Below are 25,353 nucleotides of genomic sequence, written 5' to 3' on the forward strand. Positions count from 1 at the left end.
AATATATGTGGATGAAATGGACAAAATCTAAAACACATCATTTAATCAGTGAAACACAACCTCTCCAATCTTCCATTTTATTGAAATCCCCATTTCAGCGAGAAAATAAAGCCCAAATAAAAAGGCTAAATATAAAGGTAGTGAACCCTGATATCATTCTATGCTGTTACACAGAAGTGAAGCCACTTTTCGAAGCTTCCAAGCTGTTGGTAAAGGGGTCCATCTGAAATCCCATCCTGTGCTACCTTTACAATATCACTAGTCGCTTTTCCATTGACCTTCAAATTGCGCGAATATAACTTGCATATGAAAATTTACCTAAGGGAAAAACGACAATTTTGCCAAAACTTTCGTTTTTCAATTAAACATTTTTTCCACTAGCAAGAGGTGGTTTTTCGGGCATAGCGCAAGTGGTATATCACACAAAACTGCAATGGAAAGACCTTTTTCCGCAACTTGTCATGTGAGTGAAGAAAAAACAGATGTTGACAGATGTTATAACAGGCAAAGAGGAAGAGTTTTAAAAGAAACATGGTACAGTATGTGTGGACACACCAGGAAACTGAATCATTTTTAAATTTAGTACAGGATAGAAGGGTAAAATACAGTAATAATGAATATATCTGTAAATCAACACAATATTTACATTCGTGGCCATGTTTATGTAATGACTTCTTGTGTCACCTCACGATAATAAATAAACAAATCACCGCATTTGCGATTTAATGGAACAACTGACATTACGCATTTCTGTTTTTTTTTTTGACGTTTAGTAAATATCGGTAAAGTTTTGCACAGATGTCCAATGGAAAGGCAACTATTGAGTATACTTTTGTGTATTGCAGTCATGAACTGTTTGCATTTATATAATATTATAGATTACCAGCTATTGGGCTCTGTTTGCCTTCTGTCATTGTCAGTTGTTGCCATGACTGCATTGCATTATGGGATATTCATGCTGGTGAAGTGTCCAGAACTTGCATACTTGAATACTTACCTAAAAGTTGCAATGCACATACTATAGCAATGGTTAAGGTCCAAGGTTAAGTCCCTTTATTATCCTCATAAGGAATTTCTATCTCCACATTTTACTCATTCTAATATACATAGCAGATACCATTAGCATTAGAGGCACATTAGGAGCAGTGAGTTTTCATTGATGCTGCACAGAGACCAACCCCAGGTTTTCATCAGTACTTTGGTTAAGGGCATTGACACAATTAAAATGTGCACCTATTTTTCTGGGAAACCATTTGGAACCCAGGGCAGACAGAACAGGCAAACTCAACATGAAACCACATCCATATCATGTGACCAGTGGGGTGGTATCACTCATGGAAATATTTGCAAATTCTTCCAATAACAGCCTGTTTGTTGTGGATGTAGTTAACAGTAGCAGGACAACATGTGGAATTTAAATGCACAAAGGATGCAACCAGAACATAACTGCCATGACTTTGTATTCTTTGAGTGGACAGCTTGTAGTTAGAGCTGATGTTTTCCTCTGAAAATTATCATGTGACAAAAACAAATCAAGACATCAGGATATGTAGGCTCTGATAAGACCCAGTCAGATAAAAAATGTGGGTGTTTGTGTCATTGCTTCGTCATGACAACACGATCTTTAGTTCCTTAACTTAAAGAAGAGGCTCAGCTCTGTGTCTGAATGTATCTGTGAAGATACTGGAGTGTGGACTATAGGTGTAAATGTAGCGGAAAAAGACCATCTAACATATTAGTGTGGACATAACCCGATTATCACATTACATGGAAGATCTGTGTTGTGCATGACCCAGTGATTATGACTATTATGCATCTTTAACTATCATAATGATAATATACTGTCCCGTACATACTGTACAAATTACTGTTCTATATATATTCTTTATGTATGTTTGTATATTTAGAGCTTTATATTTTTCTTTTTCTGTTGTATTAATAATTTCTTTCTTGCTACTTTTTATTATACTTGAATGAAGCAACTGTAACACCCAATAATTTTCCCCTAGGATTAATAAAGTATTCTGATTCTGATTATTCAATGTGGTAAAATCAGTACATCTGGTATACAACAAAGTAAACCTCACAGTCTCAGAGAAAGCAACTGCATAAAACCCAAAGTAGCACTAAAAAGATGATGGACGATGGAAGATGATGCTCCCTGGCTCAAACAGGAATTATTCTTGGTCTTGAGCTCTTTCATCTGGTGATGTCACCATGGAAAGAACCTAAGAAGATAAACAGAGTTTATATGATGTCTTTCAGCAAGTACTGGAATACATGCAACTGGAACAGATAATATGAGTAAGTATATTTACTGATAGTCATAATTTAAATATGCAGTAATGATGATACAGTTACACATTCTAAAAAATGAATTAATTAACTTACCGTTATTTAAGGGATTACCTCTTACCTCTACTTGCAGAAATTTAAGGCATTGCTATTTACCCATAAGCCCCTGATTTAAGAGCACTGTCCACACATGGCATTGGAGGAAGCAGTTGAGTGTGGGCGTAGCATGTTTGATTGGACATTAATTTTATGTTATGGTTAATTATGTTCTGTGGTCTGTTTCACTAATTTCATAGTTTCCATAGATTACTGGAACTGGTCCATATATTGACCCCACTAATGTTGCTTTCCATGGACTTTAATGGGTGAAATTTTACATCTACATCAAGGCATATATAAAGATGTGTGTTAGACAATTTCACAATATCAGCATAATTAGTTAATTTGTTACCCAAAACAGGAAATGGATACAATTTTGCTTCTAGTATTGATGTGTCGGGTCGCAAACGAAATAGCTCTGAGAGCCGGCTCTTTGACGTGAACGACGGGAGCCGGCTCCTGATTGGGAGCCACTTTGTCCCGTTCATTCGTTTGTCCGTTTGTCCATCCGATGGACGGACAACTAAATAGCATAGCATAGAATAGCATAACATAGAATACAATACAATAGTATAGCATAGAATAACATAGCATAGAATACAATACAATACAATAGCACAGAATAGCATAGCATTGAGTACAACATCATAGCATAGTATAACATAAAATACAATACAATAGAATAGCATAGCATCGAACACAATACAATAGCACAGAATAGAATAGAATAGAATAATAAGCCTTGGAAATCTGTCTAGCAGCTGTCTCTGTTTAGCAGCAGATTCTTAAAGTGCAAGAGGAAAGCCTGTATATAAAACTATCACGCAAAAATTACGCTGAAAATATATACTGAAAAACACTGACAGTACACAAAACTACATAGAAATACTAGAATACACAAAAGACACTGAGTGGATTTCTAAGTGGATTTAGTTGGTGTATTCCCTTTCCCCTGTCAGTTTATCTTTGCTCATCTATGACCCTCGTTCTAACCTTTTCCCCAGTGTTTTTGTGAGTGTTAGTGTATGACCGTTAACATAGATGCAGGAAAAGCATCCACATATTCAATCGGTCACTACGCGTACCACACACGACTGCAGGTGGCTTATTCTTGTCACATACATACATATATGCAGATGTCAGTACACTGAGGTTTTAGCACCATTTTTAGTACATTTTTGTGAGCAGAGTTGTACTTACCTAGCTAGTCCAGGCCATGGTGATCAGTTGGTGGTGATCACTCAGATAGTTTGGCATGGCAGATCTGCGCCTCCTGTTAGCCCTCTGGCAAATCTGGATGGCCATTAGGAGACAGAGGTCAAATTTAGGATCAGCAAAGGCTTTTAAGGTCCAACAACAGGTCCATCAGACTTAAGGAAATCTTTTTTTTTTCTCCACAAGAATGTATTTTAAGTATGCTCTGACATCAGCCATTCTAACACTTCAGAATGCCATGGTCTAGTGTGAATTCTTAAAAGTCCTTTGTGAGTCACCCAAATATTTAATAACAACTCTTATAAACACAAGAGAGAATTTTCCTGTGTATTTGATATCTAAGAACAGTTCTGTGTCTACATAGGTTTGCCACAATGCAAGGCAAGTGAATAATTTATCCATATATGCAACAGTTTGACTTTATTATCTGTATCCTGGCTGATTATAATAACATTTGTCTTTCCTTTTGCCCAATAATGGCCATCTTTCCTTTTAACTGTTATACCTACATCCCAGATCAAAAATAGTGACAAATAATCCATACTTTGATCTGGTTTTGTAGTCAAGGTCACCTCAACTAAGACCAAGAGTAAAATATTATACAGGTTAAATGTGTGTTTCTTCTAATCTAACAGTGGGAAAGTCATGTACTGTCTTTATGTGTTTGATACTGGAACCAGACTTACTGGGGCACATGAATTGGTCTGTTTGATGCACAGCTCAAGTCTGCAGTGCAGGTAGACATCACTAGTTTTCCCAGAGAACTGGAATGTGTTGAAGGAGAAGTAGGTGGCCGTGCCCATTCCGTTGCTCTCCACATTTATTGTCCGGTCTTCTGGGTTAGGGCAGCTGATAAAAGATGATACAAGACAGTGATTCTCAACTGGTGGGTCACGATCGAAATGTGGGTCACAAACCTGTTTTCAGTGGGTCGCAGGCCGTTGCTTGGGCAAAAAATAATGTTTAGAAACAAATCCTGTGCTTTATTTTTTATGGAGCAGCGCACCGTCCATTCATACTCCCCAACAGTAGGTGGCAGTAATGCGCTGTAATGCTCATTATCACCAGACATTTCACAGCATAAAAGAAAACCCTAATGTTTCTACTCATATCATGACGAAACTCAGGTATGACAACAACTAAATCGGATATGGTTTTACCTACATTGAGGACAAAAACCTCGTGTTTAACGCTTCAATAAGTGACTTAATGTACTTTTAATTTTTAAGTGACTACACTTTTTAGTTTTGGTTAAAATGTACCTAATTTCGTGTTAAAAGAGTGATATTTTGCTTTTTATTAGCTTACCAGCCGACAGGCCGTAAGCTATTGTCGTCATGCGGCATCTGTCGGTGTCGTCTGTCGTCCATTAGAAAACTTTCAATCGTCTTCTTCTCTGAAACTACAATTCCAATTGACTTCAAACTTGGTATACAGCTTCTTTATGATGATGTCAGCTAAAGTTAGTGAAATTATTTGGATCCGGATCTGATTCTGGATTTGGTGCAACTTTGAAAAATTTCCCCATTATAAGAGATAGGAAGTGGATCGATGCAATAACTCAGTAAATATAAATGATATCCAGTGTAAATTTCTACAGTCCAGCCCTGATGGGGAGATGACCAAAACATAATGGCCACATGCTGATCAGGATCTTCTTCTGGATCTGGGAACTTACAGAAAATTTAACATGGACTCTCATGGGGAAAAAAAATCAATTGTCTTCTTCTCCGAAACTACAGTTCTGTTTGACTTCAAACTTGGTATACAGCTTCTTTATGATGATGTCACCACAAAAGTATTGAAATTATTTCAATCCAGATCTGTTTCTGGATTTGGTGCAACTTTGAAAAAGTTTCCCATTATAACAGCTAGGAAGTGGATTGATCCAGTAAATCAGTAAGTATCAATGATATCAAGTTTGGAATTTGAATTTTTTACAGATTTGATTGGAATATGACCAAAACATGGGCTATTTCTGTAATATAAAAAATACACGGAACTGGGTGATAGTAAATAGCATATGGATACATTTCCCAAAGCTTTTAATTTGGCCAGTAGGCTACAGGGCCATTGGTCCTATTTTTTTTAAATGGAATTATGCATTTTAAAACATTTCCCTGTGGTCTGCATAAACTGTAAATGCTATGCTTGGGTCTGAATTCTTCATTAATTCAACTCCACAGGTCCATCTTCAACTCTATTTCTGAGTAATGACACCAGAACGGTCATTTTGAGCACTGGCCCTTTAAATGCAAGTGAGCCACTTCACGCCCCACCCCCTCCAGGTTGTTAACCGTGCTGCTCTGTCCCCTTCAGCCACTTGTGTTCGTTAATACAACCAACAGCTGAACATTTTAGGTAATCTGCTCGAAGTTTGGACATATTTTCAGAATGGACTACAACTGCTGCTGCTGATAAACAAATATGGCATACTCAGAGAAATGTTCGTCGGAAGTCTTGACCTTATATGTGCAAATGTCATGACGTAACTAGTTATAGACATAACAAATTAAGCAGGAATTAAAACGAGTTGTAGAAATCCACTTGATTTTTGCCAAAATGTATATAAAGATAGCGTTGCAACACCTGGAGGGTTCAAATTCCAACTTTTTGAACTATTAGGGTCCAAATACACAAATCCAAAGACTAATAAAAGTGGGTTTAGCAAAATATGACCCCTTTAAAGGGAATATTTCCCTCTTTAGCATCACCACCTGCTGGTCATTTTGGTTTATCATTAAACTTGTCTTCTCTGTTGGTATACTGTGATACTCTGTATTACCTCAGGTACAAAACACAACATGTTTTCATTAAATTAATTTGAGATGTATAACTTTTATCAATTTGGGTTTGGCTTGTCTTTGAAGGGTGATAGTGGGTCCTGAAGCCAGACCAGTTGAGAACCACTGATATAAGACATAACAGCCAAAGTCAGAAGTTTTGATCATCATGGTCACCTCTGTGCGACACTCACCCTTTTATGACGAGGTCGTATCTCAGGCTTCCATTGGGCAGAGGCTGATCGGTCGCCCAGCAGGAATCAGTGACTAAAGCGACCTGCTTTTCATCCAGTCCTTCTGCCATGATCACCACCCAGATTTTCTGATCCAGCTCAATGTCTGTGCGTGAGTCAATAGGTTGCATGTGGTCAGGATCAGCAAAGGCGTTCATGGTCAGATTGTACATCCACTGTCCGTATAGAATCTCCTTGGTCAGAGAGCTGCAAACACAGACTCACTTTAGTCATCTTCCTCACTCTCTTCAGTCAATGCACTTCAGTTCAATTCAATTCAAGACCTTTATTTGTCCTCGGGAGGCAATTATTTCTGCTGCAGTAGCAATTAAACAGCAACAATTTGACAACAACAATTAGCAATGATGAAACAAAGTGAGACACAAGAGGACAATCACATTTTTTTTAAAAAATGCGCCGTATTCGGCACAAAACAGGTTCATTCACATCACGTAGAAGACGAATAACAGTCCTCAAAAAAACATGAATGTAGGCTGTAAATTTCATGACAATAAGTCCAAAAGTAAAACAAATGATGTAGTGAATTCATTTGTCTAATTGTGTAAATTTTTTTGATTTTAACTAATGCATCAAATGAAAAATTGTAAATCAAACTTAGTGCTTTCTTTCTTTTTCAGCAAGAATTTTAACCTACCCTTGAAGGTTTATTTTATTATTTACATTTTTTAATAGATAATATACATTTCTTTCAAGTGCTTCTTTTTGTTAATATATAGTAATTAACTTTTTAATATACACAGAAATATATAGTGTACAGTGTATACATGTATTTTTAAATATTCTTCCATCTTGACTTCATGTATACACAAAAAATGCACTGTATTTAATGTTGTCTATAATGCCCAGCCCTATCCAAAAGTAAAGGCCTGTCCCTCAACAGTAATAAATGTGAGTTTTATGATTTTGGTTACTCTATGCTGTTTACCCATAACACACCTGTGTTTGAGTCTGATGGCCATGCTCTTGATGTCAGGCTGGTGGTAAAAGCATGAGAAGTCAATGTACACAGGGTCGTGGCGAGTTATAACGCCAAACATGGAGCTGTTCCTTGTCTTGATGGTGTTTTTGTAGATAATTTCAGAGTTGTTTGCCTACAGGGTCACATGGATACAGACACTGTTATGAAATAATTTTTAGATTTCTCTTATTCACGTAAATTTTCTATTTCAGGCTCTAACAATCGCTGATCCCCATCCAACAACACATGCATCTAAACTCTAAAACATATTTTTGTAGCTGTAAAGTAAATGACTCAGATATTAATGCTGATGTAAATATGTGTAAAACAAAAAAGCAAAATTACAAAAACTTCACTTTTTTTTTTTTGTTTTACAAAAATTGCTTGCCCAGTTGCATCACTGAAGGACTTTCATGACCCACAAAGGTCAAATTACCCCCTGTAGTGTGGATTATGTTGTTGTTGTTGTAATCTGGGATTTGTTGGTCTACATTACATGTGAACGGTCTGACAGAAGGTCTTTAAATTTGGTGCAAACATTCACTTCAACTCAAGGATGAAATGACAAAATTTTGGTGGTCAAAGGTCAGGATCATGTGACTTCATATCTGTCCATTCTATTCGACGTGGTATCTCAGGAAAGCCTTGAACATTCATTTGGATTCAAGGATGAGCTGACTAGAATTTGGTGGTGAAATTTCAAGGGGTCAGAATGCACTTTTGGTCATCACTCAAGAATTCATACATGTTATGAAGAAAATGTTTTACAAATATGCAATGGGATGATATGATGATCTCATGGCATTTTAGATCCAAAAGTCAACCTCACTCCATCTGATTCCTCAGAAATTTCTTGATGGATCTTTACCACATTTGGTATGAATGTTTATTTGGATTCAAAGACGATTCAGGAAAGGTAACTCAAGATGCAAGTTAAGATGTAAAGGATAGTAGATGTACCTGACTGAACATAATGTGATTTTAGTTTTAGGTGCACTATGCAAATAAGGTGCAGATAAAATAAAATAAATCTGCTTTTCAGGTAAAGCTGAGATTAAATGCATTAACTTGAGGTACCCACCATGACCACAGTACCACAGCTGTGGGTGGGGTTAAATCTGAACGTCACCATGTGGGTCTCGTTGTCCATTTTACCCATGCAGTTCTGGTCATTGAGGTGCAGGACAGAGTAGTCTATGCCATTTTCTTCCAGCAGGCAGCCAGCCAGGGTTAGCGTCGCTGACTTGTGTTCACAGACCGTTGGCTCACCTGAACATCCATCAAAAATTGTGATTTAGAGACTTTTGACCACATACTGACAAATGCAATATTCAGATTCAAATAATTTATCTATTTGATTTTTTCACATTAGGTCAAGGTTATTGCATGCAGAAATTAATTTCCCTGAGGACCCTGCCAAAGGAATCAGTGAAGTTCTATCTAATCTAATCTAATCAAATGAGAAGTTAATTATAAACACTATATGTATACAGCAAATAAAGTAAAAAAAAAAAAAAAAAAGTGAACGATACTGTTAAAAGATAAGAATTGTGATTTTTATAAAGTAATGGGAGAAGAACAAGTTAACTTGGTGCTGATCTCACATCTTTTTGTGTTTTTATTGTTCATTTTTAATATACCTTTAAATTTCTGATCAAATAGCAGTTTACAAAACTGTTCTTGAACTGAGCACTCCTGTGTCGTAGCTGACATACCGAAACTGTCTGTCGTTCTGTACTTGGAGGCAAAAATTGCCCTGCAAAGGCATCGACGTTCCCCTCCATATCTCCTCTCACCACAGAACTCATGAGCGCTGCAATACCTGTCCTGGCACAGAGCCTTAGGGACACGAGCTGCCAACACATAGAGAAAAATGAATTATTAGAAAAGAAGGGATAGTATATACTCGACTTAAAGTAAACTGTATGTATTCAAAGCCCTCACTGTTAGTTAAAGACTTTTGAATATTCTGTTTAATGTACTTTACTTATTCTCAAGGGGAGTTCAGTTTTCAATGTAACATATTCTGTGTGAGAATCATATGCAGTAGTGGAAAAGTTTAAATTGTACACAATCTCAAAAATTATCATGAAATATTTGAGGAAAAATCTTGTGTGGCTGCATTAGACAGATGCAAAAAAAAAAAAAGCAAATTATATGTTTTTTTTCATTGTCAAAAAAAAAAAAAAAAAAAACATAGAATGACAGTTGACAGTTTCAGCATATCATGTCCTGGATGTGTTTATTATCTTGCTGAAACACAGAGTTTTGACCTTGACGGAACAGTGCATGTGCAGAAGGAATCCTATGACGAATGCCCCAGAATGTCACAGTGCTTCAATGACTTAATAGTGATTCTTAATGCAATAATTGGGTGCTTCTATGAAACTGGGTTTATTTTGGTACCTGGCACTTTGCCAGCTTTTTTAGACCCAACAATAAAAGAGAAATTTAGACATATATCCCCCCAGGATGTACCTAATGATGACCTCAGATAAATGCAAAAAAATATACTCTTGCTCTGAGCCATCCCAAAATTAATGAATGTTTAATCAAATGTTGGGGCCAAAATTGGGACAGGAAACACTACCTAGGTGTCAGTGGAAAACATGGCTTGAAATGGTGTTATATACCACTATAAATAAAGACACTGTGTTACATTTGATGATCCAAGTGGTTTTTCTAATCCAGATGTGGGTTTTTCATGAATCTCAGTCTCATTCTAGGTTTCGTGTGTAACCCATCGTGTCCACTCACGTTACACGCTGAACCTGCCCATTTAACACAAATCAATTTTGAGTGACTTTTCAACAGCGGTCATTTTTGTGAAAAACTCTGCCTTGCATAATTAGTTTGATTCCCAAAATGTACCTGTGAGAGAATAAAAAGATATTTAAAAAAAAATAGCAGCATGTAATTTTTGTGTCCTTTTTACTGTGTTACATGATTTTTGTATGAAAATTATATAAAAATGTGTTTTATCTGAAAAATAGTTTCTCTTTTATCTCAGTAAATATTTATTTTTAAAACAGACCCAACGTGCTTCCAAACATGCTTCATAACATTAGTCTACATCTAGTTTGAATTTTTAGCCCCTCTGTCCAGTTTTTAGGGACCAGTTTCATAGAAGCACCCATATCACAAATACATGGGGTGTCCAAAAACTTTTTTCCACCACTGTATATTTAATTAATCTAACCTGGAAATACTCTAGTTAAGTACCTCAAATACCAAAAAAAAAAGCACTTCATTCAAGCACTGGCCTCATCTAGTCTGATGCTACATATAAGCAGAAAGTGTGAAACTCTTACAACATCTAGTTTTTGACCTCCATCCTTCCACAGTAATGTTGTACTGGCTGCAGGCTCTGGCATAGGCCTCCAGGAACTGGCACTTCAGACCGTCTACTGCAGGGTATTTATGCAACGTGCGATTGCAGGCAGACATGAAGGACTCTGGGTTGACATGCATTTTGCAAGCAGTGAAAGGAGCCTGATCCAAGACATTGCACCTGTTTAAGACAAGCATGGAAAATGATAGTCTACTCAGCGACATGAACTAGAAAGGACCGCAAAGGATCATTCAAGTCAGTTCAGTGAACTCTATAGGACTGAGCATATACAATTTATCTTTTATTAATCCATAAAGACCCAGTCATACTTTTGTGGCTGTGCCTAAATGACTTTTTCTCTTTATTCAACCTTTCTTCAATTATATGTCACTATTTATGATATATTATGATCTGCATTTTGTGTTTTTCCAGTGAAAATCAGTTATTTTCTGAAAAAAAAAAAAAAAAAAAAACTGATCATGTAAATGTTCATAAAAGTTCAGATTAAAGTTGAGGGTTATTATATGAAAAACAGAGAAAACTGAGGAAATAGTGACTTTTCTCCACACAATATATCATTAACTGATCATAAAAGAAGTGTGTCCATCCACTGTAACTGATCCAACTCCATGAGTTTTACTGGTGAATCAATGTTGTAGAAGATGACGGTGTTTCCACGTTCACTACGGAGCCTCTGAACGTCCAAATGGGTCATATTTGATGACCATGTAAAGGTGACAAAGTGCATTTTATACCAATTATTTATATGTATTGATAAGATTATGGATCAACAGGTATTAATCATTTTACATTAGTAGATGAATTTGTTTCCAGTGGCTGTTTGGGTCTTTATGGGTTAAAAGTATTATTATCAGTCTGTGTGAAGGTGTGTCTGTGTTTACCATTCATTTATGTCAATGAAGTTGATTGAACTGTCAGCCTCGTCATCATACTGTGTGTCACAGCTATGGAGTAAACAGCAGAAAATCAACAATTACCTCCAGTTACAATATATATATGATATATAAATGCAGTTATGGATATTGTGTTATGTGTGTGATATGACTTACCCACTGGCACTGTATTTAGAGACCTTCTCTTGAACCATAGTTGTTGCTGAGCTGCCACATAAACCATGTACTGGTGTTCCACTTGGTCCTGGTTGTTGTAAAGAAAACATACAACACACACATCACTCTGTTTAATTACAGCTGAATAGGAGGGAGAGGAGTTGAAATTTTGCAATCATTGAACTCATAAAGACATTCCAGACACGACACATGATCATGGATTCACATATAGAAAATAACACAACAGCTCTGTAAAAAAATTAATCCAGTAAAAATGAATAAACCTGTATCTCCATCTACTTCATGAGACTTTTCCCACTCTTCCAATAGTTCGTTTTGAAGATACAGTATATGCAGTGATGGCTTAGCCTCAACTTTCACACAAAAGCTGCAAAAGTCGCGAGTTATATTTAGATTTGCTCTCAAATGTTTGTCATAGATCTTGTTAAACTGAAAATTTTGGTGAGTTCAGGGAAATGGTTAATTTGGGAATATCCTGTGTCAAACTGAATAACAGTGACAATTATAGGGCTGGGTAAAAAAATCGATTTGATCGATCTTAGATCGACTTCGTTTTAATTCTGCGTAATCGATTAATAGTGGATGAGATCGATTTTTCAGAGCAGGACCGGGAATACGCAGAAGCGCAGCTGGCTCCATCTTGCGGACCTCCTCCCAGCTTCAAACTCGAACCCGCAGTGTGAAGGAACTGGCCGCCAGGAGGTTCTTTGAGGCGAGTCGCAGAAGCTTGTCGTTCTTGGAATAATAACTTGGATCCATACTATCACCTATGGCTGAGTATGGAGTTAGAGGAATAGTAAAGAGACAATGTTCGACTGCTACGCTAATATCAATATTGATACCAGTATTGATAAGTTGCATGACTGCTGTAGTCAAATAATCAGGTGACAACTCAAAATTTGTAGTTTGATATCACTAAATTAATCTGAATCAATCAATTAATACTCAATCGAATCAATATTGGATCGAATCGAATTGTGATTAATCGATTCAGAACCTTATGAATCAAAATCGAATCGATTATGGAAATTGGCCATGATACCCAGCCCTAGTGATGATAAGATAAGATAAGATAAGATAAAGAACTTTATTTATAAAGCACTTAAAAACTTTACAGTTGGCCAAAGTGCTGCAAATGAATCATAAAACAAGGGAAAAAAAATAACTAAAACAGTGATAACACAAGATGCAAAGTGGGCGAAGTACAACAAAATACACCCAAAACAAAGACAAATTCAAATCTGGTAAAAACAACATAGGAAATCTTAAAAAAAAAAAACCCCATCTCACTCACTGATTAAAAGCCAATGAGAAAAAGTGTGTTTTTATCAGATAAGATAAGATTCCATGCATTGGTTGTGACTGCCTACAGGTCTCCCTTGTTTCTACTAGTTGTATTTGTCCGTACCTGTTATGTGGATTTGTGCAGTGTAGCCATTAAAATGGACAGAAACAGTGTGGTTCGAGGTTGTTATTTTGGCAGTAACTCCTGTCGGATCCTTAGAGAACATCACACCATGGACAGACTGAGTGTTGGTGCGCAGTAACAGCTCTTGGTCATCCACCTGAAATAAAACTGACATCTAAACTGGTGTGCACACGATCCAACAGGATTATTTGAGGTGTATTTTCCTTTACTGTCACTTCCCTGTACACCAAAATGTTTAGACAACAAACCCTTATTTTCTCTGATCAAAACCCAAATTTCAAGTAATCCTGAAACTGAAAATCATCTAATTAAAATTAAATTTTAAATATTTAACAGGTATGTGTTGTCTATTACTGCCTTTTTCACTGGACTGCATTTTGTTTCCTCAGGTTTGTTTATAGATTTTAAATCTTTGTAAGTCATAAACTTGATCAGAGTTACTCAACTATATAAAGCTGTATATCTGACTAACATCAGTGACCCATGTGAATTCTTTATGTAACTTTGCATTATCCATACATTTGCAGACGGCCTGATCACAATCAAGGTGTACAAGTATATTTGCATCAGTTATTAATCAGTATTGCAAAAAGATGCCCCCAAAACCATTCCCAAAATGTTTCTTTGGCCATCTTATTTCTAGATCTTGCAATCCTCCAAATTTGAAGAAAATCAGATAAAAACTGACAAAATGGTGACCCAATGAGCGTGAAAACGTGCACAATTTTATTGTTATAAGAGAGCAAAATTATTGTACCTAATGTTTTGTAACACAATAAATAATTACTATTCAAGTCCTGTGTCTTTTTTTATTTCAAAATACACACATCACATTGCTTTTCATTTATTGATCATTTTTGTTGAACAGCTGTTTGATTACCAATTCTTATTTTCAGTATTAAGACAATCAACCATTTTTTTATGAAAACCCTTATTTTACAGCCCTGTAATTGTAATAATAGAATGGGAACCTGTTATTTAAGTATTATTATGACTAAATATGCACAACTAGACAGATTTTGGTATGCTCCCTGGCTGCAGAAAATTTGGTAACAATGTGGCAAACAGATGTTTACGTCGAACCGCATGTTTTCAATGGTGCGTTGCTCACCAAAATTCATGTAGTGTCCGTACACCAACATACCCTCATCAGTAATATCGCATATATGCCTTACAGATATATTGTTATAACTTATTCACAAATGTTTATTTCCTCCTGTACCAGGAAGATTTAGTTACAGATCTAACAGAGATGCGACCATGTGGTGAGCCAGATTTCCATTCCAATCTTGTAGAGTCCGTACACCAAGTAGTGTCCGTACACCATATCAAAATATGTGGGTCTAATTTTATTGTTTCTGTCAATATATGGAATTTTTCAGCACACATGCTTTGGACATGACATCTATGCAATAAACAATGCATGATTATCCTGAGTGCTGAAACATTTGTATTTCTTTGTAGGCATTAAATATGGAGGCTATTAGGCTGGAGTGTCCGTACACCCAATAATTTCTGATTTGACAGGGGTACAAGCCTGCAAAATTTTTAGTAGACACCATAATACAAAAATATTTTGGACTTTAAAAGAGAAATATCAGACAAATAAAATGGCCTGTCTGATTTTTTGATAGAGCATTATTATTTTTTATCTATATGTGCACCCTTTCTGGTACCCTTGATTGTGATCAGGCTGAGAGTAACTGTTGCTGAAGGTATCTTACCTTCACTCTTCCACCTTGTTCCAGAAAAATCTTGGCATTGCTCAGGTGAATTATAACACGGTCCAAAAAACTGACATCTCTGCGCCGTCTTTCCTGAAAAACCCCCAGAACCTGAAAACCTGGGATGGATGCGTGTTTCATTAGCGTGTACCCACACCGGTCTGGGACGGTGTGAATGTGTCCCATGACATCAATTATAGTGGGACCGGTCACTGTGCACATGGCGTCCATGATGCAGCTGATGGAGGCGCAACAGGACAGAAAAAAAGAAAAGAAAGACAGAGAATAAAGGTACATAAATACAGGTACATTCTGAATGCACTGATGATGTGGTGATGATACACCACTATGAATAAAGGTTGTGCATGTTACTCATATAAAAGTATATAAGTATCAAAATGTTTTTTGTAGTTTCATAGTATTTTTATGTCTTGATTGTACTCAAAGCACATTACAATATGTAATTCACCGATTTACACACAAACACACTTTTACACACCAGTCAAACTTTCACTGTCAAAGCATTTTTGCCCTAAAAATATCTTGCTTTTTATTGCTGTAAATGTTTGATTTAGGGTAGTTTCATCCACAGCAAAGCATCGTATTCTACAAAAACATCCTTCATTTGAGACCCAAGTATTACAAAAAAGTCACCTTTTCATGAGCTCAGATAATCTGCTTTGTTTTCATCTTTGTAATACTCTTTTTTTACATTAAAATCCAAAAAGGTTCTTAAAGAGTATATTTATCTTCACTTAATTCTTCAGTTCACCACAATTATTCAAAGTCAGAGACACAGTTATAATTGGACAGTAAGGGGATGGAAAAATGTAATCTGAAATGTAACTAAAGCTTTTAGACTATTTATAATATTGTGAAGGAAAATATATAAATTGACCAATGAGAAACAGTACAGTAGAGGAAGTGGCATAAAATGGATTACATTACTTATAAAGTCAAATGTATACTTTAGCATAGTACTTATATTCCACTAATGTTTCTAAATATTGTAATTTTATCTGTACAAATTTGATTGAGTATATCAATGTAATTCTAAACAGCTAACACCAAAAAGGTCAAAGGTCAGATGTTTCTCCTTAAATGGTCTTATTATGATATACTTTGTCATGTTCTGTCAGAATTGTTCACTTATAATTCCATATAAGTCATACTCTGTCATAAGTGTGGGGAGATGTATATATATAAAACAAACCTTTGTTTTGTTGCTGAATATGAGAAAATACCTGTTGAAATAATAATTGTTCTGTGTATGGATGTAACTGATGTGAAATGGGACAAAATGTACCTGCCGTTGCCCTTGCAACGTTCCATTGGACCGCAATCACTGACAACTGTAGCCACGCCAAACGCATCACAGGTTACATTGGAGCAGATGTTTGGATCCCATACTGTTGTATTAATCTTGTAAACACCTCCTAGGAGTCATGAGGTGTTAATAGATTTGCACTAGAGACCTGAATTCACACTCCAGAAAAGATTTACTACCTTTGTGTCTGCATCCACTCACGTCTGTGATGATTCCATTCATTGTCTCTGAAGTTTGGAATATCTGTCTAGAAACAGAACGACCACTGACCACTTCAACTGTCTCCTAGAAATACAGGCAGACAAAAAGAGAGGACAAAAAAAATGTTTCAAATCATAAATGTTAACCCTTTATCGGGCAAGTCACTGTTTTTGGTAATTTCCGCATACATTTCAAGACAGTGACTGCATCAGTTACAGTGAGGACAGTGAGGCAACAATCTCAGGTCCGATGTGGTCTACAGGGTCTGTAAGGTCCACCTCTGCATGAACAGTGAGTGGACCTACTTTGTTAGGTACCATGAAGTAATGGTACTAATGTAAGGAATGATGTTCAAAGGGATCATGTGGATGTGGACAGGGGTCTGGATCAGCACACATGTTGGTCTAATGTTTTTAAATACAGGTTCCTTTCACATTACAGGTGTTTTTCTTGTACTTCTTATATATACTTGATTTTCTAAATCAATTTATGTTTTTTTTTTTCCACATACAGGAAAGGAACCAAATACGGTAACTTCAATTACCTTGATTTTCTACATGACTACAAATTTTTGAAATAGTTTTCTGAAAGTAATAAAGTCTTGTTAGGTCCTCCAATAACACACTGGGTACGGTTACATGATGTTTTTTAAATCCGATTTATTTTTCCAGAAGAAATTAATTTGGAACTAAAGCATTTTCTCTTCTGTTTACATGGAAATGTTAAATCCAAATAAAGGTTTACATGAGGTATTAATGAAGTAGATATGTGAGCAAAAGGGTTTGCGCTGCAGTGCTCACGTTGCCTTGTTCTTGCAGCCCTTCTGTTAGCTTAGGTTAGCATAGTCACAGGTAGCCAGTTTTTTAAAGGTGATTTGTTGTCTTTTGTAAGTGATTTTCTGAAATCCGATTCTCCCTAATTATTTCTTTAAATCTGCGACTTACTGCACTCATACAATCTTGGGACTGTTGTGTTGATGGAAGTTGGAAAATCTTTTTGTTGGAAGGGATGCATGCACTAAAAAATTAGCTTTGCTTTAGTGTTTTAGCTTTGCATTAGTTTTTATTTCCCAAGATTTTATTAGTGCAGTAAGTCACATCACCATGATTTGAGCCTCAATTTGTGGTTATATTGACCCCACCGGACTAAAGTAATGATTAGGGAGAATTGAATTTTACAAAATCACTCATAAAATATTCCGAATCATCTATAAAAGCCTGGCTACGTCTGACCATGAGAATGAAGCGATTATGCTAAACTAGGCTAAGCTAACGGAAGGGCTGCAAGAACAAGGCAATCGGTGCACTGCAGTGCAAACTGTTTTGCCCACTTATCGAACTAGTTAGTGCACGACAAATGAATTAATAAAAAACAGGTGGTGAACTCTTCCTTCAGGGTTTTCCAGGCTGGTAGATCCCATCAAAATAGCCCACTGGAGCGGTTTGGGTTGACAATACTGCATTGCATATTCTTCCACCAGCGCAGAATGTGTGCGTCATCGTGACAGGACAAGACAACGAGCATGCGCAGAATGGAAGGAATAAAGTCCAAACGGAATAAAGGGTTTACATGTCCGAGGAATAATTTAGTTCGGAATTAAAAGGGGATTAAACCAGTGACTTTATTTGGGTTTAAATTTAAAGGTCCCGTATTATGCAAATCTCACTTTGTGAAAGTTTTCTTATAGTAGTGTGTGTTGCAGTAGCCTCATTATGAGGTTCGAATTTGAAAACTGTCTGTTTCCTCCCTGCCTTGCTACACCACATTTAGTGAAAATGCCTGCTCAAACGGCCGAGTTTGAGTTGGGTCCGCTTATGACGACATAAGCGGATTTAACTCCTCCCCCTGACTGTGCCCCCACCCTGGCAAAGCGAGCCCCGCCCTGGCAAAGTACTTCTTGGACAACAAACAAGGGGAAGGCGAGACACGCAAGTTGTGGTGTTGTTGGCTGCACACACCAACACGAAAGTTTATTTTTGCTCCCCACTTCCGAGCCTCTCCGAAAAAAGTGGCTGGATTATATCTTTGATGGTCATGTACCAAACAACATTCCCAAACGCTTGTATGTGTGTGTCCGGCATTTCACGGACGAGTGTTTTTCGAACATGGGCCCATACAGCTCCGGCTTAGCACAAAGACTCCGAATCAAGAAGGACACAGTAACAACGCTTCGTGACCCAAGTACAAGTGTGGGAGATGTAAGTTCTTATCATTTTTTTTTTGTATCTTTACTGCATAACCCTACATTACGGATAAGCTTGTGTTTGTTGATGTGTACGTCTAACGTTAGCATGGCAGCTAACATAGCTCGGTTACTGCTGCTAACGTTTGCATCCCCGTTAACATGCAAGAGCTGATAATATCGAGAGACATTCAACAGAACTACTTTGAACACAGGCCTTTTGTGGTTGGCATCAGTATAGTTAGCATCAAGCTTGTTAGTAGCTGCCTGCATTAGTGGCGGCAGGCGTCTTTCCGTGTCAGGTCCACGAACCCGACACAACACCGCCGTTTTCCGTCGGGGCTCAATCACGCCTCAAGGCAAAGAAAGCCAGTGTTTGGAAAGACGTTCTGTCTGAGACATGTGTATTGTAGACGAGAGAGCCATGGCTTCACAGTCAACATTAGCGCGTAGTACCGCTAGCGGAAGCCGCGTCCTCTCCCAGAGAGGGGAGGGGAAGTGGGCGTGGACAGATGCGTTCATTTGCATACCCGGAAGCAGGCCCAGAAACAGCCTGTCCTGAGGAGGGCCAGTGAGAGTGACTTTTTCGACCGCTGAAACTCTGAAAAAAGGATGATTTTGGGGCGAACAAACTTAAATACTATGTTTTTGGGCTTCTGAGACCTATATGACGTGACTGAAAAATAGCATAATACGGGACCTTTAATCCCAAGTATTCTTTTTCAACTGGAATAAGGTGTTTACCTGGTCATCTTAAATAGGATCTAACGTTTAATCAGATTAAACCAGGAATAAAAGCTGTCATGTAAGCGCACGGACTAAGGTTGAAAATTTGAATTTTGGAGTATTTCTGTAAGTACCCTATAAAGGGTTAAGGCAGTGTTTTTCAACCTTGGGGTCGCAACCCCACGTGGAGTCACCTGGAGTTCAAATGGGGTCACCTGAAATTTCTAGAAATTGATCAAAAAACAATAAAAATAATTACTAATAAAAAAAAAAAATAATTCAGTATATATTTCATTAAAATTAAAACACCACACACTTTTCCTAATTGACCCGATCATGTGACTGCATGCGTTACTACACTTCAACCTGCCCGGACACAGTCGCAGTCAGAAAAACAGATGGAACTGAGAATAGAAAGATTTCTTCACCCGCCTGGTCCCGTAAGACATCTCCAACAGAAGAATGTCTCTGTTTTGAATGTCTGGAGTCACCAGAAATTTGTGATGTTAAAATGGGGTCACGAGCCAAAAAAAGGTTGGGAACCAGTGGGTTAAGGCATGAAAACCATGGTGGGGGTTTTACCCTTCAAATCCTTCTTGTGTGTCTTCTGTTGTACTTACAACATTCCCACTTGTGTACCCAGAATATGTCTTGATTGCCAGAATTGCTTGTCTCCCAAAGTTGCCCAGTTCAACTTGTTTAATCTGACAACAGTAAAAAAATAAAATAAAATAAAATAAAAAAACCACCATAATGAACTTTAGAAAAGTCTTTAACATGAGAATCACACATTAAACTGAAAACGCTCACTTGAGATTGTTGACTGTCCTTTAAAGGTATTAAGTTGACACATTTCCCAGCAGTTTGGAGGTTCGGTAGAAGTCTGTGAACCCCAGATCCTGTTGGAATCTCTCTTGTGAGCACTGACAGGCCTCCTCTGTCTGCTGTCCCTTTAGACATCAAGATACAGTCGTTCTTCATCCCAAGTCTGTTGAAGCCCTTGAAGCACACTCTGAACTTGTCTGAGTCAAAGTCCACCTGGATAAATCACATAAGAACACAACAACAAACAACAGCTTCAGTTTAACTGTTTACCACTGGCATTTGGCTGAAATATTTAAAGTGAATTTACTGTGCAATCAAGCATTAGAGCAAGTATATTCCTCTTAAAATAAGAATTTAAGCATTCTATAATCCTCAGATAATATTATCTTATTTTAACCGTTTCATGCATAGTGGTCACTACAGTGGACAGCTATTCTACAGCTGTTCTCTTGTATATTCATTGATTTTGTTCTTTTCGTTTTTTTTTTTGTTTTTTTTTTTTTTTTTTACACATATCTTTGTTAAAGTTTTAAGACACTACATATCTTTTCTGACATGAATTGGTAACATTATGTAGGTCTCTCCTGATCATAAACCCCCAGAATTACAAGCCCTCCCCATAGTTTTCACACAATTTATCAGTAAATACATGTTTCTGTGCATCAAAAATTAAACGTGTGGTGTCCAGCCAAGTGGACATTTTTGCAACTCCATGAAAAATAGGTTAGTAAGAATTTTTTTTTTTTTCATTATTATTTTTTTTTATGTATTTTTTAATTTTTTTCTTTTTTTTTTTCTTTTATCTATTTATTTGTATTTATTTTTCAGAAGAAAATTTTCAGTTGCATTGTTTTTTTCATGCCTAAAGAGGAATAAAAACACTCAGGAAAAAATTTTGATTAAGGTTCTCATAATTTGTGTATGAAAGGGTTAAGAAAACTTGAGTGCAATTTTCTTATCGCACTGCAGATAATTTTACTTGAAATGGAACGTTTAACCCAATAATGAGTTTAATTTTTGTTATTTTTGCACAGGCCTTTTTTGCAGTGTACAAGCAGAAAGGGAAACATCGTCAAGTCTTGTGAATCCTTATTCACTGAAAAAATTTGCACACTCTTGGCCAAAACGTTTGGGAATTACATAAATGGATTCTTTGCTTAAATGTGATTTATTTGTCATTACATTGAAACATATATAATGCTTCTAATTGTTCTTCAGTGTCAGGAACATATGAAAACTTAAGCTGCAAATAATAAAAAAAAAAGTTGTGCTACTAAATCGCATCTTAAACCCCTTTAGCCCTATCAGCCCGCCTGCAGGCCGAAAAATTATATTAATATTCATCTACTATAAAAATATAATAAATCAGGACATTGGATGTTTTTTTCAACTTTTGCTCAAAGTTTAGACCCTACTGTTAATAAAAGTACATCAAAAGTGTATTTTAGTGCAAACTTTAATGTTAAAACATGATTTTTAATCTTTCTTGGGTGAAATATACGCTATTAAAAATCTCCGACACGAACAATTAATTTATGCATATCATCATTAATCCAGCCGAAAAAAAACAGGCGAGGATAAAAAATTGTAATTTCTCTTTTAGTTTGTTACAGTTTACTCAGGCATAGTAATAGATACAATATTTTAGACAATGGGAATAGATTCTGTGAGGTCTCTAAATGTCCATAGACACCAAGAACATCCATATGAACCTTATTATTATAAGTATTATAAGTAATTCTTCATTTACTTTGGGTATGTCTTTTTAGGTGTTTTTTCCCCTGAAAATATGGTCAGGGTTAAACAGGTTAAAGGTGCAAATAATATGCAGTACTAGTAGCTTGTGGCTAGAACATTTTTGCACATTTTTATTCTGATCTTGATTGTAAATGTTGTATTTGTTTAATCATAATTAATAATTTCATGTTTTTGAATAATTTAGTTAAAAGTTAAATGTTAAAAGGTAATTTCATGTGTTTATATTGGAAAACAGTAATCCTGTTTTACATAGTTAATATATTGGTGCTGTGTCTGGCTTGGAACCAGTGTTTGTTACGTTGCGCTGCTACGGCAGAACTGAATGAAACCTCTACATTGAAAAACATGGCTTAAGGTGTATGAAGGAACTCTCGCTCGTGACAAGCGGCCAACGAGGTATTTTTTCTTTTATTTGAAACTAACTTTGTTTACATTTACACGTTTACGCTTTCAACTATGTCATGTATAGTTATTAATGTAAGCATATATGTTTCTGTTGCTGTATGTATGTGTATCAGTTCTCACGGCATGAAAGACAGGAGAGTGAAATAAATGCTGGTTTTAAAGGAACCGATCCATGTCTGTCGTGACAAGAGCTACACTGATATTCCATCCCACATATAATAGGACAGTGGTAATAGTTGTGTCTCTTGTATTACTCACATATAATGTCTCATATTTCTGTCCATAATAGGTGATAGGACATGTGGAGATGTCGATCTCTCCAGAGTTGGTAAATGTCTGGTTGTCAGCAGCTGTACCTGAAAGGGGAGAGATGTTTCTTTTGAGATACCTGCATTTACATTCCAAATGGTGAGAGTTGATATGTTCATGTTTAGAAGGTGTTTTGTTGCTGAGGCTACTTTGGTCTATCTGATCCCCAGTATGAGCATCTTACCTGCCAGCAGACTGAGTGCAGCCACGTACAGAGTGAAGAAGAGCATGTTGGAGGCCAGACAGCTGAAAACACAGTCAAATACAATTTAGATAAGTTGTGGCTTTTCCATTGACCCTCAAATTGCGCAAATATAACTTGCGCATAAAAATTTGCCTAATGGAAAAACGACAATTTCCCCAAAAGTCTAATTTTTCGATTAAAAGTTTTTGGCTGGCAAGAGGTGATTTTTCGGGTGTAGCGCAAATAGTATATTATGCAAAACTGCAATGGAAAGACCTTTTTTTGCAACTGGAGTGAGGTGAATTAAAAAAAAAACGATGTTGGCGCATGTTACGACAAGCGAAGAAGAAGAAACACGTCGCGGCATGTGTGGACACACCAGGAAACCCAATCATTTTTTAATTTACGAGGGCCGTTCAATAAGTTCATGGCCTCACCCAGAACAGAACAACACAGACTGATAATTTATATTTTATTTTTCAACATAATCTCCATTTACAGCAATGCACTTGGTCCATCGATGTTCAAGCATCACTATCCCATCACGAAAGAATGTAACATCCTGTATTATAACAACCAGTATTTCTGGGTGAGGCCATGAACTTATTGAACAGCCCTCGTAGTACGAGATAGAGGGGTAATACATAATAATAATAATGAATATATCTGTAAATTAACACCATATTTATGTTTGTTGCCATGTTTATGGAATGACTTCTTGTGTTGTCTCGCGATAATAAATAAAGAAATCATCGCATTTGTGATTTAATGAAAAAAACAACATTACGGATATCTGTTTTTTCAATATTTAGTAAATATCAGTAAAGTTTTGCGCAGATGTCCAATGGAAAAGCGACAAATGAGTGACTGAACTAACACTTAATGATACTATTGCAGAATATACAAGTATAAGAAGTACTGATTCAAATTTAAAAAAAAGAAAAAAAAAAGTATAGGCTCTAAAATCTACTAGTATTAAAGTATTAAAAGTAGGTCTTTGAATGATACATAAGAAACATATAAGTGTAGAACAAAATGTATATTTTCCTGGGTCTTATGTGCAAATCAGATCAAACAGTTTATAATTCCAGAAAATCTGAAAACATTTATGACACATTTTTTTCCGCAGTCCGCTCTCCCTATCATATTGTTTTCATTTTATTAGCTTTGTCCTTCATAATATGCACCTGTGCACACATTAAGGATTGTCTTTTCAATACGCTGTTGTCTCGTCCGTCTAGGTATCAGCATGTCTTTAACCCATAAAGACCCAGTGTGACTTTGGTAGCAGATCCCAAATGAATTTTTCTTTCTATTTAACCTTTCTTAAGTGATTTATCACTATTTATTGTAATATTATCCTCTGTATTTTGCAGATTTTCTGTAGAAATCAAATATTTCCTTATATTAAATTTACTGATCATGCACATGTTCATAAAAGCTCAGATTAAAGTTGAGGGTTATTATATCAGAAACAGACAAAACTGACATAAAGCTGACTTTTTTAGCACTGATATCAATAACGGAACATAAACCAAGTGTCTCCATCCACTGTCATTGATTCAACTCCATGGGTTTTACTGGTGAATCAATGTTGTAGATGACAGTGTTTCGACGGTAACTACGGAGCCTCTGAACGTCCAAATGGGTCATATCTGATGACCGTGTAAAGATGACTAACTACATTTTACACCAATTATTTACATGTATTGATAGGATTAATGGACCAGAAGTTATTATAAATGTTATATTGGGAGATGATTTTGGTTGCCAGTGCTTGTTTGGGTCGTTATGGGTGTGAGTGAAAATAATCGATTATTACCTTTAATGCATTAAAACTAAATTAACACATCTGTATCAAAGATATAGGGAGTTCAAAGTATATGTGCTTCTGTTAAAATGTAAGGAGTATAATCAAAAATGTCAGAAAAAGAAACCATTAACATATATCTGAAATCTGCAAAGCACAGTAATGGATTATTTGTGTGTAAAGGAGCCCTAACTTCATTCACTTCAGTTTAACACAAATAAGACATTCATATGAGAGACTGAGATCTTGGACCACTAACTAAATCTCTACCCATTTGTCATTAATCTACAGTCAGGTAACATCTACTGCAAAGTCAAAAATGTTTTTTTTCTTACCTAGATCTTGGTAACTGTTGGACAGGGTAGCCCAGCAGTTAAGCTGCAAATGACTGTGCAGACAAGAAGCAGGTGTTCAAGCCGTCTTACTTTCTGTTGTTACATCTGTTGT

General features: G+C 36.4%; 1 protein-coding gene across 1 annotated transcript; it reads right to left on the minus strand.

Annotated features, from left to right (window-relative positions):
* Positions 1-588: 588 nt before the first annotated feature.
* LOC115411859 (alpha-tectorin-like) lies at positions 589-25,353 on the minus strand. The gene is made up of 19 exons (XM_030124085.1): positions 25,242-25,353; positions 23,097-23,158; positions 22,862-22,959; positions 20,426-20,653; positions 20,236-20,319; positions 16,686-16,791; positions 16,486-16,615; positions 15,180-15,417; positions 13,435-13,591; positions 12,006-12,093; positions 11,838-11,900; positions 10,916-11,115; positions 9,320-9,457; positions 8,686-8,873; positions 7,583-7,737; positions 6,587-6,832; positions 4,296-4,458; positions 3,595-3,687; positions 589-2,228 (listed from the first exon to the last, which is right to left on the minus strand). The coding sequence occupies exons 2-18, from the start codon at positions 23,140-23,142 to the stop codon at positions 3,595-3,597; spliced, it is 2,421 nt and encodes an 806-aa protein (XP_029979945.1). The 5' UTR covers positions 23,143-23,158; positions 25,242-25,353; the 3' UTR covers positions 589-2,228.

This window comes from Sphaeramia orbicularis, chromosome 21 (genome assembly GCF_902148855.1).
Source record: "Sphaeramia orbicularis chromosome 21, fSphaOr1.1, whole genome shotgun sequence".
NCBI classification, from domain to species: Eukaryota; Metazoa; Chordata; class Actinopteri; order Kurtiformes; family Apogonidae; genus Sphaeramia; species Sphaeramia orbicularis.